At 44.2% G+C, this 19,290-nt stretch overlaps 1 protein-coding gene across 1 annotated transcript in view; it reads left to right on the forward strand.

The window, feature by feature from the left end:
- Nucleotides 1-2,179: 2,179 nt before the first annotated feature.
- Nucleotides 2,180-19,290, forward strand: part of MINDY4B (MINDY family member 4B) — a 35,652-nt gene continuing 18,541 nt past the window's right edge. Inside the window, exons 1-7 of the mRNA XM_059388348.1 lie at nt 2,180-2,286; nt 2,502-2,529; nt 4,147-4,314; nt 12,020-12,139; nt 12,887-12,978; nt 15,710-15,875; nt 16,645-16,710. Of these exons, the coding sequence (XP_059244331.1) occupies nt 2,180-2,286; nt 2,502-2,529; nt 4,147-4,314; nt 12,020-12,139; nt 12,887-12,978; nt 15,710-15,875; nt 16,645-16,710 (747 nt within the window). The remainder of the gene's footprint in view (nt 2,287-2,501; nt 2,530-4,146; nt 4,315-12,019; nt 12,140-12,886; nt 12,979-15,709; nt 15,876-16,644; nt 16,711-19,290) is intronic.

The raw sequence follows: 19,290 nt of genomic DNA on the forward strand, positions 1-19,290 counted from the left end.
CAAACAACAAAAACAAACAAACAAAACGCAGATTTAATGATTCTTAAGGAAAGGGCTTTCTTATGATCTCATTGATATGTGACATTTAAGAAACAAGGCAGAGACTCACAGGGGAAGAGAGGAAAAAATGAAACAAGACGAAAGAAGAGAAGGAGACAAACCATAAGAGACTCTGAATCATAGGAAACAACCTGAGGGTTGCTGGCGGGGAGGGGGTGGAGGAAGGGGGTAACTGGGTGATGGACTTTGGGGAAGACGTGTAGTAATGAGCACTGGGTATTATATAAAGCTGATGAATCACAGACCTGTACCCCTGAAACCCAATAATACATTATATGTTAATTAAATGAATTTAAATTTAAGCAAAAAAGATAAAGAAAAAGGTTTTCTTAGCTCTTCTCCTTTCTTGGTTTGGAGTTGTTAAACAATTTAAATGGCAGATGCAGAACTTATTTTTTAACATGACTTTCTAAATAGCAAAATCCAAGACATTTCTCATCATTATATTATTTAAGAGCAAGGATCACATAATTTTTTTTCCTATACTGGGAGTGCCCAGTAGATATTAAATACTATAAAATTATAAAAGGGGACAATAAGGCTTTAAAAAAGAGGATTTATGGTTAGAGAAGGAAGATAAGAAAGGAATTATTTGTGCCCGTTACGTTTACAATAAAAATATGATCTGATGGAGGTTTGTGAATATGTGAAGCTTGTGAATATGAAATGGTTCTATAACCACCAGAAGTTCATTTAAGAAACTGAAGGTAGAGAAGTCCAAAGCAAAACCATGGACACCTAAATCGACCTGTGGTCTATCTAGTGACTTGCTGTGTTTCAGGGTCTCTGCCATATTACATAAAACCAATCCCTTCAGTCCCAACCACACTAGTCATAGTAAATCCAGGTCGCCTCTTTGCCCTGACTTCTCAGCATTCTCAGAATTTTACAGAACTCTTGATCAGAAATGTTCAAAGAGAAAAATGACCTCTTTAGGGTCAATTCTGATATTCAACCAAATCCGAAGAGATAAGAAAACTTTTACTGGTAGTCAGTATTTGTTTTTGTTAAATACTATTGTATTACTCAAGGCTTTCCAGAGAGAAAGAGAGAGAGAGAGAGAGAGATCTTTATTGTAAGGAACTGACTTATGTGATTGTGAAGGAGAACAAGTTTGAAATGTGCAGAGCACTTCCCTTGCAGGGAGACTCAGGGAAGAGTGAACAATGTACTCTTGAATATGAAGGCCGACTAGAGGCAGAGTCCTTCTTCCTTGGGAGACTTGAGTCTCTTTCCTTAAGGCCATCAGGTGATTTGTTGAGGTCCAACCACATTTTGGAGTATAACCCACTTTCCTTAAAACCTACCATTTAAATGTTAATCACATCCAAAAAACCAAAAACCAAAAAACCCTTCCCAGCAACATTGGGATTGGTGTTTGACCAAAAACCGGTTTCTGGAACCTCACATGAAGACACATAAAATTAACCATTACAGCAATGAATATTCTTTATTATGCCAGCTATTGTGGCTACATTTCCTTCAGCCAATAGGACATGACAGAATTTGGGGCCTCTCCCTGAAACAAAATCAAATCAGTCCTTCAAACTGTGTGTAAGATTTCTGTGTACTAAACTCTGTGTCAGACATCTGTTGGCCAGTGTCTTCCTTGGCCTCCATATGATCCAACAGTAGTTGACACAGTTTTTAGATATCAACAGGATGGTGTTTACACCTGCCCCCGCCCCCTTTTGGCTAGTCTTTCTGTACCTCAAACATTTCCACAGAGGCATGACAGCTTAAAGTACTATCACATTCCACCGGGATGGTATCCTTCGTCAATTAAGTTATCTCAATTGTTCTGATACAGAGAAGTAATTGCAATCCTTTGTTTATAAATCTGCATCTTGGATTAAACATTCATGATATCTCTACAGGGAACAATAATACACAAAGTCTTCCACCTCTGATGAAAGTTGAGTCATGATCTGATAGCAGGGGCTTACACTGAGCCCAGAGCAGTGATGGTGTGGTGTGGTGTCCTCTCCTTGGTCACAAGTCGGGGCGGCCTTCCAGCTGGCCCAGCCCACAGAGCCAGCGTCTCGCTTCCCCACCACCCGACCTCTCTCTCCCTACCTAACAACTCCCTTCTTAATTTCCCCATCTTCCCCAAAGGACTATGCAAGTCTCGGAACAGGAGCAATGCTCCTGGGAGCTGGATTTGGAAGAGATAACCAGGAAAATTTCATTTCTTGACAAATGGCGGCAAATCTTCAGTTGTCATAGGTATGATGTGCTTGTTTTCTCGTTTCTCTAGAACCAGAGGGATTTCAGGTGTTTTATGCTCACTACATGAGAAGTCCCCATTATAGGCTGACATTTAAGATGCTTCAGGAATAACCATTTGTGGAGAGAGTCTTCGCTAGCAAGATTGGGTTTGAGGGGGTTTGAGGGTTGGATAGAGTAAGTCATTTACTTGATGTTTTCTCTTTCATTTATAGGTTAGGAACCAATAACACAACTCTTCAGGTAATTACTTTTCTCGAAGCCGATGTGTTTTCTTCTAGTTTCTTCTTCCAACAATCACATTAATGGCATAATCTGCATTTATTCTATGCACATAATGTTACTCAGGCACCCAGCATTTAATGTGTGAACACATAAAACTAGAAAGCTCGTTGAAATCTTGTCTTGTGCTTTCCTTTTTCATAAAAATCTCTTCCTACTTTTAAGTACTTTTCATCATTAAGAGCGCCATATGGTTATTATTTTAGAAAAAAGTAATATTAGAATCTAAGGTTCTTACACTTGTGAAATAACACTAGATTCTGACATCCAAGTGTTTCAGTGCTGCTGAAGAAAAGTAATTTTGAAAGTCGCTATCATCTTTATTCAGCTTTTGAAAAACTGTTTTCCTTCATCATTTTCAAATAAGGCAAAGGTGACTGAATTCAGGTGTTACTAGGTATTTTAAAATCTGTTATACGATAGAAGATGAAAGATTTTTTTTATCTCCTGTAACCTGGAAAGGTTACAAGGTAACGAACTTGGTATTTCAGATATTAATTCAATCTCTGAACAAACACAGCGCACAATAGGAAGGGGATTTTCCTGGCATCAATATATGATATGATCAAACAACTGAATTATTAATATTTTAACTGTAACGCTAAAGCAACTACCTCCCAGTAACCTGTCATCAGAAGCCTTATTTGTGCTAAAACTTTCGTAACCCTAGTCTAAATTAGAATCAGGGAGATAATGCTTCCATTTTAGTCCTGGAAGTATTAAGTGGAAATAGCTACCATTTGGGTGACTAGAATATTCAAAAGATAAAACAATCTTTGAAAGGAAAAATAAATAAATAAATGTCATGTTACGCTTTATACAAGGAGAGGGAAACCCATCACTACAAATGCAAAGATTTTCCATTTGATTTACAGAATGTGTCATATCCCAACAGCCGTCTGCAATTTGGATGCTGTGTTTCTGAGATAAGAAAGCATCTTAGCCTCTAGGAATCCAGAAAAGAAGGCCGTTTCCTTCATGTTTCAGCTACCGATAGGGCAGATTTGTTTCACAACATTATTGAAAGTAGACCTGATGCTAACATATTTAAACGCCACAAGAATCAGTCAAGAAAAGCCAACAATATTTTCTTTCCCTTAAAAGTAGGAGATGGATTTTTTAAAGAAAAAAAAAATTATAACTCACTTATTAGGGAGCAGGAATCCAAGAGAATTAAAAGGAGGTAATCTGACCTTATTAGTGGTAAGTGAACAACTTGGGGAGGACCTTCCAGTATAGACTGGAAGGATTCATTGTTTATAAATTGTTGTCTTCTCAAAACAAGAGACAGTGACATTTACATTCTTCTCTAAACATAATTTCAAGTCAATGTCTTGATAGCATTAATTATGTTTCCATAGTTACATTTAACCTCTCCCAGTCAAGTAGAATTTACGAGAAACCCCTTTGACACAGACAGAAGGGTTTTTCTGCCTCTTTTACTGCTATTTATCTGATGTCTGTAAAAGGGAGACAGTATTTTCTGAACACCGCTATTTCAGAGAGAAAGAAAGAAGAGGGGGAAAAGCACATCACCAGCTCTGTTTGGTTTGTTTTTGGTGGTGGTATTTTACACAGAATCACGAAGGCAACCACCCACCTGCTGATGAAACTGAAGCTGAAACGGGAATACCTCAGCCCAAAGGACAAGGATATTGGCCATCAAGTAGCCTTTGTTCTATCCCCAAACTCCCTATCATCTCTTCAAAATCAGGCGGCTTTCCCATCTCCCTAGCAATGGCCACGGTAAGTATAGCTTGTCAATTAAACATGAAAGGAAACGTAATCTTCTCCAAACAACAAGGCTGGGGAATCTTATCTGCTGTCATGGGAGAATATTATCGAAGATAAGACTACAGACGGTGGTTATTGGTAAAAGGAGACTATAATTAAAATGACTTATTTATGCTATTTTTCAAGGACGTCGGTGATGTTACAATCTTTCATTCCCAAACTCAGAGAGTGTCTCTATTCACTTCCTTGGTCTGCCAATTAACTTTGAGGGAGTGAGGGAGTTAAGTTCAAATAAATCATTATATAAGGTAAGATAGGGCAGGTGACGAGTGCTGCCAACAACTGCGCAGGAAGCCTAGTTGCTGGGTGAGGCAGGCTCTGTCCTTGCTGGCAGGGTCAGGGAGAGGTGGGGCACCAGGGCCAGACCTGGTCCTCTTTCTCTCTGAAATAGCGGTGTTCAAGGAGCTGATCTCAGGAAATGTTTTCTGCGGCTGCCAACGAGCCAGCAGATGTGAAAAAAACCTGACACTGAGGTTATTCAAGTGGATCTGGAAACTCCTGGTCCCGGGGACCATTTGCTCAATTCCACACTTGATGGGTGGAGGCAGAGGGCTGAGGCAGAGACCCAGCTAACAGGTGAACTAGCAGTATCTCATTGGGTCAAACAGGCCAGGGCTGGAGCCAACACCTTGGCAATGGTCCGAAGGCCCAACTGTCAAGGTCAAAGAGGCATGATTGGGAACTGGGGAGGATAAGCCCTGGGTCAAGCTAGGGGGAAAGGAACAGCTAGAGTGAGGGATCCCTTCGACTGGATTGCCTCCAAGATAGTTCTCTCAACCATAGTGAGACTCAGGACAATTTCTTCTCCGGACCTTCACCCTGACCCTTGAACTTGCATGCTGTATCCTAAAGCCTCGGGCAGAGACTTTTCCTACAGGCCCTAAAAAAAAGAACTGGAAGAAGCACTTCTTCCTGAGGACATCCTGCCCTATACCTGAGCAAGCTGCAGAAAGCACCCAGGATGATGAGCCTGGTCACCTGGTTACCTGGGCAAAAACTAGTAACACTTGTTGGTTGTAGGAGGCCTGCCATGTACATACAGTTCCACAGCCCGTGCACTGCACACAGGGTCCCAGCTGAGAGGGATGAGTGGGGCTTGGAACCTCTGCTGGGCAAACCACACAGTCTCCACCTGCTTTTTGAGTTGGCCCTAACTGCAGTATTTCCAACCCTGGATACAGCCTTTCCTTATGGTCCTCAGATACAACATCATCACGTGTAAGGACCAAGCCCCCACAGTCCTTTTCATCATGCATACCCTCACTGGCTTCACGGAGCAACTCTCTTTCCTGTCATATTTACAGTACAAACGGACTGGGAGGCCCACCGTTCTTTCTCATTATCAAAAATCTTTCTACCTTAATCCACCTTCCCTCTGCTGTTCGAAGACCAGATGTCACAGGAAGATAGATCAGCCAGGCCCTCATGAGATGCTGCACCTGCCTATGGACCTCACAGCCCCAGATGGTGCCTTAGCTCGTGTCTTACGTATCTAGTGAGTGGCTCGCCTTTCAGGGAATGAAGACAGGCAATGAACGTGGGATCCTGTCCAAATCTCCAGCGTTAGTGATCGTTTGGCTTATGCTGTGCCATAGAACCAGAAGTTAGAGCACCTAACTGTATTTTACCAGAAAAGATAATGTTTTTGACAAACCATCTTTAATTAGAATGTCTTCCTGGCTCTGTAATGAATTTCTATGGGGACCATCATTTTTGAATTTACAAGCATCTGGAAATTAGACTACCTTTTCTATGAAAAAAGAGAAAGGCCAGGGATCTATATCAGTATTGGCCCGTTTATGCTCTCAGAAATTCCAGAAGCCTTCAAAGAATGTAACAGTGGAGGGAAAGAGTGGGGCAGGAGACGCAGGTGGGAGGGAATCTTCTCTCAGTGTACCTTTTTGTACACTCTGAATTTGGAACCATGTGAACGTGTAATCTATTTTTAAAAACACACATAGAAATTTTTAAAACAGAAAAAAAAAAAAAAGGATTCGCAGATGTTTCCAAAGTCTTCTAGTCTCTCTTTATATTGTGGAAGCAAGAGAGGCTGAGTCTGAATTCCCCCACTTATCTACCAAACACAAACATGGTGTGATTGCACACCTCCCCCATGACTTTTCCAAGGTAATTCTCCCGCTTTCGGAAAAGCCTGGGGGACAAAAGAATCAGACCACTCTAGCCTGAACTGGAGTTGATGGAGTGTTAAGGAAGTCCCAGAAGTGGAGATAATTGATTTTTCTCTTGAAAAAAAAATTTTTTTGGACTTATTCCCATTATGTGGGCCAGATGATAGTGTGTCTTTTAAATAGCAATAGCATTAATTAAACACACCCTGGGATTTTGAGATGCTGAGTCTTGGGATTCTGAATACGTGTGTTCTAGGGAGGTGGTTTGGAAGCTTGACCAATTCTAATGGACGTTTCGGTGGTGCAGCCTCCTGGCAAATTATCAGAGCTATTGAATCCTAATACTCACTGGAGAGTGCCTTTTGTTGTCATTCTCTCTCTTTTCCCTTCCCTGTTTGGGGTGGGGGTGCCTGGGACTTCCTGACTTTAGCACACACTCTTTGCTGGGAATCTGCTAAGAAAGGAGTGGAGGTGAACCTTCTCTCTCCCCGGCTTTCCTGTTTCTCAACTTTTGTTGACCCATTTCCAACACAGCTTTCTTCCTTCCCCCAACCAAACACCTCACAGTGCATGAGGTGTAATGACTGATGGCCAAGGCAGCCGGCCCAGGTAGGATTACAGAGAACACGAGCATCCTTCCTTGTGCTCTCTGCCCCTCCCCCCAACACTGCTTCGCTCCAGGGCACTTTCCCATCCTCCTCCACAACCAGGCCCTTCTCCAGAACCCAGCCTGGGAGACGTTCTTGTAGCCTCTTTTGTCAGCAGCCAATAAACCAACTCCTGCTGTGTTTGCAATACCACCCAGCACAATCGTATTAAAAATGTAACTCTGGGAGATCAACATATTCTGGTGGTGACCCAGACAAATGAAGCTTCCATGGAGGATAACAGGCAAGGGGGTGGCTTTTTGGAAGTGAGAAGCACAGCCTGGTGCCCCAGCATAAAGTCTGGTCAATAGATGAAACTCAGGGGATGTTTGCTTGATTAATTCACTGCTCTGGACAATTTCTCACAGAGGCATCTCAGTATGGGGCAGCGAGTATCAACTGTGTGCCCCTCAGGTACCCTCTCTACCCTTCTCCACCCTGCTTTCTGCCAAAACTGACCTGGAGGACTCCCTCCTCCTCTGGCTTCCTACTGAGTTTGACCAATGGGAGCCCCCTGGAGGGAGCCTGAAGGGAGGAAAGGGAGAGAGAAACCAGGCACTGTGTAGCCAGCTGACTCCCTCTTCTCTTGTGGCAGTTCTCGCCCTGGGACTTTCTCCTTCCTGGTTCAGGTCACTCTCCCCAGCCCCCGAAACTCTTCAGGTCTAGGGCAGATAGTGCTGCTCGCGGTGGGACACTGCGTTAGTTACTGTGTTTTCCCCACATGCAGCCCACATCTTTGTAGACAGTTCCTGTCTTCAACTTTCCTCAAGTTAATTACCCTGACTTAAGCATGCCATCTGTTCCCTGCTGGGATTCTTACTGGTACAAGTCGGAAGGCTTGCACTGGGGTCCCGGAGTTGCCATTTACAAAATATCTGACCTTGGGCACATACATAGCGGCTGTGTACCCCAAACTTTTTAATTGTAGAATGGAAGGGCCAAATTAGATTTTTAAAAAAAAATTCAGCAAATGCTTATTGTGAAGCTGTTATGTACCAGCCTCTGCACCAGATGCTGAGGGATCCATGTTGGACGTGATCAAGCCAAGAGTCTACTCTACCACTGTTTGACAGGCTAGGAGAAAGATGTTTCTTAGGACTCACTAATTCTAAAATCTCTGATTCCGCGATGAGCTGGTAGTTTCTAAGGCAAGAACAGATTTAGAAAAGAAGCTTCAAAAAGAGTTATTTTAACTCACGTTGGGGGCGGAGGCCAGTGTGGACATGCTCTCATCTGCATGGTCAAGGTTGCCGCAGGGAAAATCTAAGCCCAGGGACCAGAGAATCAAGGCAGTCAAGGCAAGGAAATTAAATGTATTGGGAAGAATGATCAGGACCTCTGTGTTTTTCTGCGTGTGTGTATGTGTGAACGTGTACATGTGTGTGAGTATGTATGTGTGAGTGTGTGTGTGAGCGTGCGAGATAATGATCCTCATCATTATCCTGATCACAGCAATCAGGAGAGAAAGGTACTCATTACAAATCCTTGAAAACTCACAAAGTGAAAAGAGAGAAACTGTAAACCGTGCTCGATTGTGTTAAATAGTAACGATCACTAGAGTCATTTATTAGGACTGTTTGCCATTTGTTTCTACTTACCAGGCACACAATGACATAAGCCTGTCATTGAATACACCAGGTTAATCTTGTGATAAGTTAGATTTGCTATGAAGGGAAATGTTATAGAGGTAAGATGAGTCACCTTTACTGTGACGAGGGCCAGTGGGTCTGGCCTGAGCAGCCCACGGCTCCTCTGTTAGAGGCCTGCCCGAGTTGTATCTGGACAGGCACACTCGCCACACTGGAAGTCGTACCCAGCAACAGAAACAAGGGTTTGGTTTGGTTTGGTTTAGTTTGCAGAGTTTTAGTAATTGAATTTGAGTTCTAAGCCTTCTTAGTGCCAACAGTCTTCATCTCCCACATTTATCCACGGCTTCCCCTCTCCTCCTCCTGCCAGGCTCGGCTCTTGTCTCATCTGTGAGGGAACTTTCTTCCCTACAGCGTCCCAGTGGAGACAGGCTGTGTGTTCACAGAGAGAGTAACACCCTGCATTTACTCAGCACTCACGGTGGTTCCTAAAGCCTTTGTCCATACTTCTTCCTTTTCAATAATAGTCATTATGTGGATTGAGCAAGGATTATCTGCATTTCAGGATAAGCAAAGAAAATCTTAGCAAGGATGGGCAGTCTGTCCAAATGCACATGGTCAGTGAGCGGCAGAAATGGGCTCTCAAGCCTGGAGTAGGGAGGGCTCAGTCTTTCTTCTGTCTAGGATGCCCTGATGTCAGGGAAGAACTTGGATTCATTTTCAGGCCTCTCCTGGGGATGTCCTGGGTGGCCCATTGACCATGGGGCACACTGAGTCTGTGTTTTCCAAGAGCAGCCTCTATGCAATTTGGCTCCCTCTCCTTGACTTGCTGTTGCCCTGAGACACCAGGGCAATAGCACTTTTCTTCAAGTGCACTCCTGAGCCCTTGCTTACCCCAAAATGCACCTGCCTCTATTTCTTTGTAGAGATGGTCTTTTCTTTTGATGGTGGGAGCAGTGATGGCCAGGAAATAAACTCCAGCTCCAGAACCAGATCATGGTCCAACAAGGGGAAATCCATTCCTCTCCTGCATCCAGCCTCTTAGAAACCATCGGGCTCTGGACCTAATGGCTGCCTGTTCTTTTGTCCACACTCTTCAGCTGGCTGTGAATGTGTGAATGTGATAGGCTGTGAATGTGTGAATGTGAAGGCTTCCAGGATCCACCCTGTGGTACTTTCCAGTCTCAACTTGCATAGACTTCCTGCCCCATGGTTCTGGAACACACACATACGTGCATACACATGCACACTTCACAACGTCTCCTCTCCCTGGATGCTCTGGGTACTCTACGTGTGTGTGTGTGTGTGAGTGTGTGTGTGTGTATGTGTGTGTTTGCCGATCTTCTCCACCTAGCCTCCCCTCCATTATAGGCAATAGGCCACTGTGTGGTCTGTCCCAAAGTGTGCGATATGTGCCTCTGCTGGAGCATGAGTGCTTTTAAGGATGTGTCATTAAGTAGCACATTAAATAGACTGAGTCACCTTGTGGGAAAATTAGCTCCTTCTTCACTCTGGGAGACCCCGGAGAAAGACTCTGTAAGGGGTACACATGTTGACACCTCTTTTAACACTTCCAACTTCCTTTTCTAATTAAAAAGAATGTGAGGTCAGGCATTTCATAGGCAACGGTTTCTAGCCTAAGTCAATAACATTGTTTTATTTCCATTATTTTTTTCTATATGGCAAATGATTTTGATTCCCAGTTAAAGATGTGATATGAAGTGTCCTTATTAAATAGATATTTTTCAAGGTATAAAAGAGTAGGTCAGGCTAATTAAAGATATCAATTTAATAATGATTGTCAACCAAAAAGGAGAGCAATCATAGGATGATACCCACTCAAAGCCGGGAAGGCAGAGTAGTGATGTTGGAATGGACTCAAAGCCCAGCTGTTTCTACCAGCTGGGAGACGTAGTCAAATACTTCTTGGTGAAAGGGGGAATAATAAGAGTACTTACCTCAAAGAATTAAATAAACATAATGAACATAAAGCACTCAGGCCAGTGCCTGGTGCATAGAAAATGCTCAATAAGTGCTAGATGCCATTTGCTGGCCCAGTTCAAATACTACCTCTTCCAGGAAGCCTTCTTGAGTGCTCCAGTCAGAAGTTCTCCTTCTTCTGTTCTCTCAAGCTACTTTGTACCTACAGAACTTTACACATTCTATCTTGTATATAGTTGTGGGATATTGGACTTTTTACATATCTATATCCCACATAGGACCAATCACATGCTAAATAACGAACACGGCCCAGATTATGAATGCATTCCCTTTTTTTTCATGTGTTTGGCTTATAAAGGCTTATTTTTTTCTGGAAAGCTCTAGAAGACCCTCTCCAATCTCAACATGCTATAGAGTGTCCAGGAAAACCTTAAAGATTTGGGGGCACAAGAACAAAGAATGCTTGCTTAGTATCATTTATTTATTTATTTATTTATTTTAAAGATTTTATTTATTTGTCAGAGAGAGAGCGAGCGAGAGCGAGCACAGGCAGACAGAGCGGCAGGCAGAGTCAGAGGGAGAAGCAGGCTCCCTGCAGAGCAAGGAGCCTGATGTGGGACTCGATCCCAGGACGCTGGGATCATGACCTGAGCCGAAGGCAGCTGCTTCACCGGGCCACCCAAGCATCCCTGGGTGATTATTTAAATGATTTATCATTTAAATCAATATTGCACTCAGGCTAGAAACACGGAGTCCTGTCTGTTTCTTGTTTCTAGAGCAATTGAGAAAGACTCAAAGATGGGAGGGGTAGGGGCTGCAGAGTCAAGGCTATAGATAGGGACAAGAGGCACAGAGGCAGAGCAGCAGCCCATGGTGGACTGCAAGTCATGAAGGAGAGATGGCTGGCAATGGAGGGTGAGACAGATGGGGACAACAAGGTACAAAGTTGACACACTGAGCCTTCAGGATGAAAGAGTCTAGGGGTGCCTGGGTGGCTCAGTCAGTTAAGTGGCCCCGTAATCTCAGGGTCCTGGGATTGAGCCCCACATTGCACTCCCCGCCCAGCAGGGAGTCTGCTTTTCCCTCTCCCTCGGCTCCTCTCCCCACTGTTCTCTCTCTCTCTCAAGTAAATAAATAAACTCTTTAAAAAAAAAATAGTCTAAGTGAACCTGGTGTGACTCTTTTGCACAAGACTGTACAGTTAAGACAGGGAATAAGATAAAACGTAAACCAGAATGTAGGAAAGGGACAGGCCTACCTCCACAGGTTTACCACCTTACTTAAGGCTGTTTGATAAGCAATGTGTCTAAGAAGAATTATCTTTGTTTGAATCCTTTATTTCCCCTCTCCTCAGAAGTTACGGCAGACCATCTTTGGAAATGCCATGCAAGTCTTCAGCTATGACTGGAAAAAGGCCTATTTCGGTTTCCATGATCCTTTTTCTGACCTGGCTTTTGCTTTGGAAGTAGGAAAGGTAATAATAGGCAAAAATTTTTAAATATTCTGATTCCATATTCCCTATCCATATGTCCTTCTATTCTCATCCATAAGAATATATGTTTTCATTATAATCATTTGTAGAAGCGTGTTTCATATAATTTAAAATTTAACCGTAAATGATAAGAGGCTGTTTAAAATTATAGCTCAGTGTCAGGATATAGCAAAGTCTCAACCTCCTTCCCTCCATGCCTCGCCCCGATACACCCTGCCCTCCCCAATTCTAGTTTTCCTGGCTCTTCTCTCCAAGTTCTATGTATCCCTGAGGATGTGAAGGCAGGAGATCCAGGAGCTCCTTCCTGGCTTGTTTAAAAGCTCAGTAATTCATGTCCTCAATTACTAGTCACACAGAATTTCAAGGACTAGCCAAAAATTCCTGACATCCTCCAAGTATAAAAGCTGGATATGAAGCGGGAGCATGGCAGAGGTAGGGTGGAGAAGGACCCATGTTCCCAGGTGCCAGTCTACAGGGTTCCACAAAGAAGGTGGTTGTTGCAGATTCTGGTCCAGCCATGGCATTTGACCAGAGCCCGCGTACATAGTACGGTGTCCCTTCGCTCAGCTGAGGGATGCTATATACCAGCAGGAAAAGGGCTGCAAGGAATAGATGGCATCCATTTCCAAGAGTTCTCCTTTGTCATGTTGGCCCCATGGGGTTCCAGCACAATTGTAAAGCCCTGCTCCCAACCCTCACATGCCTCACTATTCATCTTCCCCGTTTCAGGGAGGTGCCCGAAGCATTCAGATGGCTGTACAAGGATCCATCATCAAACACTTGTTGTTTACCGGGAAGGAAAAAGACTGTAACCTTCAGAGGTAAGGGGCCCACTTGAGAGAATTAACCATCTCATAAGAACCTTTGTTTGCCAAATAGTCACTAGGGAAAATTCCCCGGGTGGCCTCAGGAAGGGAACTTATCTCACGAAACCAAAATGGCTCTGGTTCTCCCAGAGGGACTGGATTTGGTGGCTGGGGAGGACTCTCCTGGAGCCACTCTCAATGGCTGCCAGGATAATGTTGACAGTTCTTATGCTCCGTGGCAGATCCTCTTGTCAAGTAAAGCGGTGCACCTGGTCTCAGGTGGGCTTACTTGACAATATTTGATGTGGGAAACCCCAAACTAACAATTTCAAGGAGGAACAAAAGGGCTGCTTTCTAAAAAACCCTGATAAATGAAGGATTAGTTCTCCTATTTCACCAGGCTGGCAAAGTACAGTTTTTGGTCGTTGCCTATTTAAGAAAATCAGTTCAAATGGCTTTACTTAGAAGTCAACAAACCTCATCATGTGCAAAGCTCTATGCTTGATATTAGAAAAAATATAAATAAGTAAAAGGTATATATCCACCCTCAGCAGGATAAGTTATCCCTCAAAACAGGAACTAAATGTATAATTTTTCTAAGATCATGAAATGCAGTTTCCTGACAGAGCAAGAGGTGGAAATTCTTTATACAAGTGATTTGTGAAGGGAATGTCCTGTTGGAAAGGGAAAAAGTTCTTTTACCCTTCTAGCTTCTTTGGCTGGTCTAATAATTAACCTGACATTAGAGAGATTAACAAGAGAAAAACAAACAGAAGTTTAATAACATGTATATATCCTGTATACCTAGGAGAAACCCAAGAAAATTGAGTAACCAAAGGCATCACCTTAAATACCAAAGGCATAGCCAAAGGCATCGCCTTAAATACCATCTTTAGTGAAAGACCAAAGAAGGTGTTGGGGGTGGGGATTCTGTTATGAGAGGTTACCAGGAAAAGCACAGTAAACAAGGGTAAAGTTGTTTTGTAGATTTACATCTGTGCATTCTCTACTGATAGGAGTTTCTAAAGATTTAGAGCCATCCCCCTCCTCCAGTGAGGGAAACACCCTTAAAAATGGAGATTTCCCTTAAAATGTCTTTTACAAAAAGCTAGCTTCTGAGTTTCAGAACTTCCCTTGAGTCTGTAGTTTGTTTTTGTTTTTGTTTTTAAATAACCAGTTTAAAATAATCAGTATGCCAAAGAGGCATATGTTGGAGTGGCAAGAATCGCTCCCCTTTGGCCCTCAGGAGCTGTAAGAGGGAAGCAGGAAAGGGAAGAAGCAGAAGAATGTGGTCTGCAGCGATATCCAGCCTCAGTCTGATCCCATGTGAGCTCTGCAACCTCAGCTGCCCCATTTTCAAAGAAGGAAGTGGGACCTTTGTGCTTCCCACCTGGCCATTGGCTTTGACCCCTGCCTTGAAAGGCAGGCCAAACTCATAATCACTCCCAGGCAAGGTGACTCCAGCTCTTCAGAGAAAGCTGAAAAGTAGGAGCCATGAGTAGCAGTCCCTCAAAGCAGCTGGGGGAGTTGTCTACCAACTAAGTAAAAGGGACCTCAAGGAATCTAGATGAAACACACACACTTGCTACACACATAAAGCACTTAGCACAGGACCTGGCGTGCAGAAAATATTAACTATGTGGTAACGAGGAACCGTCTCATAGACCTGCCCCGCGAAGACTTCCTGAACCTTCTTGCTCAGAAGTCCTGTCTCCTTCTCCTGCACGGTCAAAGCACTTTGTTTTATTCTCATCCACTTCCTCACACTAGAGTTTTGGAGTATGAAACTCCTTGGAACTCGATTCTGTATCATCACAGGGCCAGAAGAATGATAGATACCATGGTTGAGTTCATTCGTGAACCCCTATCATGTGTTTCTCTAACAGTTGTCTGTGTTAAACATTTAGAAAGCCAGCCTAGTAAAGGTCTACCACATAAAGACTGGCTCCCATTTCCCCGGGAAATGCTGACAGCCTAGACTATCGTGGTGAAGAGCAGGGAGTAGGAGCAAGGCCGCCTGATTTCAGGTCACTGCTCTACCACTTTCAGGGTGAAAGACCAGGGGCCAATCATTCAACCTCTTTTTCTTTCTTCTTCTCTAAAATGCAAGGAACAGCAGTAACTACTTCACAAGGTTAAAGTGTGGATGAAATGAGGTGACATGTGTGAAACCCTTAGAATAATGCTGGGGGGAGGGAGTGGCAGGTGCCTAAGCTACAAGTCAGTGAGGGTGACATAAGGTGAGTCTCCAGTGAGTCGTGGGCAGGACAGATAAGAATAGCCCATTAAAGGTGCACCAGGGCACGCAAAGGCACGGAGGTGGAAGGTAGGAAGTATGTTCAGGGTACTGGTCCTGTGGGACAGGGGGTTTACAAAATAACGCTGGGGAAGTAACACTGCAAGGATTGTTTAGGGTCACCCTCGTAAAGGCCCTGTCATTGGGGTTAGAAGTTTCGCTCAGTCTCTGCTGGAGTTCAGGGGAGGGGACATCGGTGGGGACTCAAGCGGGGTGATGACTCACAGGGCAGCACTGGCTAAGATCACGAAGAGAAATACTATGTGAGGATGCCAGTTCCCGTGATAGAGTAAAAACAGGTCCTCTGTGACATTCTCACAGGGTAGGTTGAGGAAGGAACCAAACAGACCCACCTGGGGTTCAGAAGGGGACTTCAAGGTGGAGACACCTCACATTCGTCTTGGTGACTGTTCATGCCCCTGTTTTCCTACCCAAATTCCTGTGCTGTAGTTTATGTGCAGTAAGCAAACGGGAGCAGGACCAGGGCCTGGCTACAGCACTGGCTGGCATCCTGTGGATGGCGGGAGCTGCTGAGAAGGCCACTGTCTGTCTTGTCACCGAGGACACTCATGTCCTCTCGACTCCTGACTACTCGGGAGATGATTTCACAGAGCGGGTAAGTGCACCCCCGCCCTTTCTGCCAAATAAAGGGCCAGTGAAGCCTAAGAGGGTACTGGATTCAACATGGAAATGAAGACGAGGTCTCATCCATACTCCTCGAAGAGTCCAATGTGGTCAAAGGCATCTTCCAAAGGAGGTAGGGACCAAGGAAGGGTGTAAGTGATTCAGGCAGCCTTAGGAGAGAATCCTGCTGTGAATTTTTTCTTCCGGAATTCACCACAATCAAAAATATCCCATGCCTGGGGCGCCCTGGTGGCTCAGTGATTTAAAGCCTCTGCCTTTGGCTTAGGTCACGATCTCAAGGTCCTGGGATTGAGCCCCGCACAGGCTCTCTGCTCAGCGGGGAGCCTGCTTCCTCCCCTCTCTCTCTGCCTGCCTCTCAGCCTACTTACGATCTCTGTCAAATAAATAAATAAAATCTTAAAAAAAAAAAAAATCCCATGCCTGAAATTATAGACGGCATTTCCGTAACCACTATCTTAAACTTTGCTGAGTTCTACCTATGAGGAAAAAAATATGTTTATGGTCTTATGGCTCAAGATATCATATTGGTTTAAAACTTAGGAATGGAAAAATAAGGCCAGGCCATCCACTCTCACTATGTCTGTTTTACATGGCCTTGTATCAGATAATATGGCTAGTTTTAGCCGTGTGACTCTGCAATGAAACAAAAAGCTCCCTTGAGGAAATAACAGTAAGTTGACATCGTATGGATGTAGCTTTCATCTTCCTTTTCATTTTTATCTTCTATTCCTGATTTATAGCTCCAGCTGTTTGAACTTTCAGAGAAAGAAGCCACTGAGAGATTCATCTATGATCATTTACAATGTGTAAGTGCTTAAGTGTTGAGATAATTCCTTTATGTTGAACTGATCTTACAGGAATCTTCTTTCTTTTCCAAAGTGTATTTCTAATGATGCTTATTAAGAAAACCAGGTCATTTTGAAAGCTAAGAAAGGGCTGAATGAGAGAAAGAGAAGCCCGCCTCTCCCTCCCACAGCCTAAAAAGAGGCCAGCTCACACACAGGCCACTCACAATTGCCTCTTTGTCCCTGACTAATCAAACCCAGAGAATAATACTATAGAGGGCATATGCCAAGATTTCTTTTGTGGAAAGAGAATATGTCAAAGCAGTCTTGCCTCATCTAATGGATAAAACATAAAAACGTTCAACAACTAAGGCCCTAGTCTAAGGTACCAAAATGACCATTCACAGTGACTCCAAGGAAAGGACTTCTGGTCTGAGAGACGTGGCCCTGTTTCAACTGTTCTACCAGCACCTTCCACACAGTGTCCTTCTGGTGGCCATGGCTCTTGCCCACTTCCCAGAATGGGACAGTGCTAATCTAAGGTGCTCTTTTAAGATTCCTTTGCGGGGAAAGGAATGAATGCTGCATATCTAAAGAATCAGAACCCTAAGGGGTAAAAGAGGACAGTTAGCAGGGTTACCATGAAGCCATGCAAGTATGGATTATACAGAAGGGGGAAATGTGTTCCATGAAACTCATCGCTCTGTTCCTTCCGAAGGCAATAAAGGCAGAAAGCTCCAGCATGAGTTCTCAGCCACACATTGGCCCTACGATCTTTTTTTTTTTTTTTAAAGTTTTTTTTTTTTTTTTTTTTTTTTTGACAGACAGAAATCACAGGTAGGCAGAGAGGCAGGCAGAGAGAGAGGAAAGGAAGCAGGCTCCCTGCTGAGCAGAGAGCCCGATGTGGGGCTCCATCCCCAGACCCCGGGATCATGACCTGAGCCGAAGGCAGAGGCTTTAACCCACTGAGCCACCCAGGTGCCCCTGGCCCTACGATCTTGATTAGACTGGTTGGTTACCTGAAGCCTACCTCCCCCGCCATCTCATAGGTCTGTGTGGCCGGCAGAAGAATGTCCCCCTCCCCCACCCCGCACAAAGATGTCCATACCCTACCCCTTGGAACCTTCAGAGAAAAGGGGGATTAAGGTGGCTAATCAGATGACTTAATTTTTTCATTTTTAAAAATTTATGTTATCTAAGTGTAGGTGACATTCCACGTTATATTAGCTTCAGGTGCACAACACCGAGATTCAACAACGCCGGGCCATGATCCAATGCTTTAAAATAGGGTGGGTTCTCTGGATTACCCAGGTGGGCCCGAGGTAATCACAAGGGCCCTGAAATACGGGAGAAGACAGACGAGGAAGTCTGAGGGTGTGATGAGAGAGCAGCGTCACCTGCCCTTGCTGCCTTTGAAGCTGCAAATGGGGGATGGGGGCACAGGGCCACCAGAAGCTGTAAGAGACACGGAAACAGATTCTCTCCCTGAGCCCCTAGCAGGCCTGCTGACATCTCGATTTTGGCTCAGTTAGACCCATTTTGGACTGTTGACCTCCAGAACTGTAAGACAGTAAGTTTGTATTATATTTTATTAAGTGTTTAATTTTAATTCTAGCCTAGTTAACATACAGTGTTATTGGAGTTTCAAAATTTGTATTATTTAAACTACTAAATTTACGGTTATTTGTGGCAGCCTCAATATAAAAACTAAGAAACCCACATGATAGATGATAGATTTTTAATATCTGACATGGAATATTAAGTTAGAAGCCGGCTTAGGGACTCTGTTGTGGGCAGGAGAGGTTTGACGGGGTGACTCAGAGAGAGAGGACCATGTAAGAAAGGAGCCTTCCAGCAAAGAGAGGCAAGCCCTTTCCTCTTTGTCTTCTGTGTGCTGCACTCAGGCCTGGGGTAGTCTGATTCACTTGGAAGGGCCCCCACATCCGCAAGGGCTTCCTCAGTGCAGCCAGAGTGGAGAATCAGAGGGTCGGAGCCGTGCACACTAAAGACTGAGAGTCAAGCTGGGATCAGCAATACGGACCCAAAGCAGGGGCAGACCGCATGGCATGGGTGAGCATGGCACAGCAGGGCTTCCCGGGTCAGACAGACCCGTGCTGACTGTCACCACAGCCTCCCTGGGGCAGCGTTGGCTTCATGCCTGATGCTTCTTTCAAGGGCATCCCCAACCAGGGACTGCCCATTACAATGAACCCCGACCCTAGACCATTACCAAAGCCCATTCAAGATGCACCAGTCCCATGTCCCATTCCTGCGTCCCACCTTGAGACAGAAATCTCAAGATGGAGCTCTGAGAGCTAAGTGTGGATAGCAAGACCTATCTGACTTTCATTCCCCTGAAATTCAAGACCTGAATTTCATCCCCCAAGAAGATATGGGCAAGTCCTAACCCCCCGTGCTTGTGGAGGTGATCTTATTTGGAAAGGAGGTCTTTGCAAATGTAATCAAGTGAAGAAGGAGGCATGCTGAATTAGGCTCAGCTCTACTCCAGGGACTGGTATCATTTTTTTTTTTCCTTTTTTAAGATTTTATTTATTTGACAGAGAGAGAGAGAGAAATCACAAGTAGGCAGAGAGGCAGGCA

This window comes from Mustela nigripes, chromosome 2, assembly GCF_022355385.1.
Source record: "Mustela nigripes isolate SB6536 chromosome 2, MUSNIG.SB6536, whole genome shotgun sequence".
Lineage (NCBI taxonomy): Eukaryota > Metazoa > Chordata > Mammalia > Carnivora > Mustelidae > Mustela > Mustela nigripes.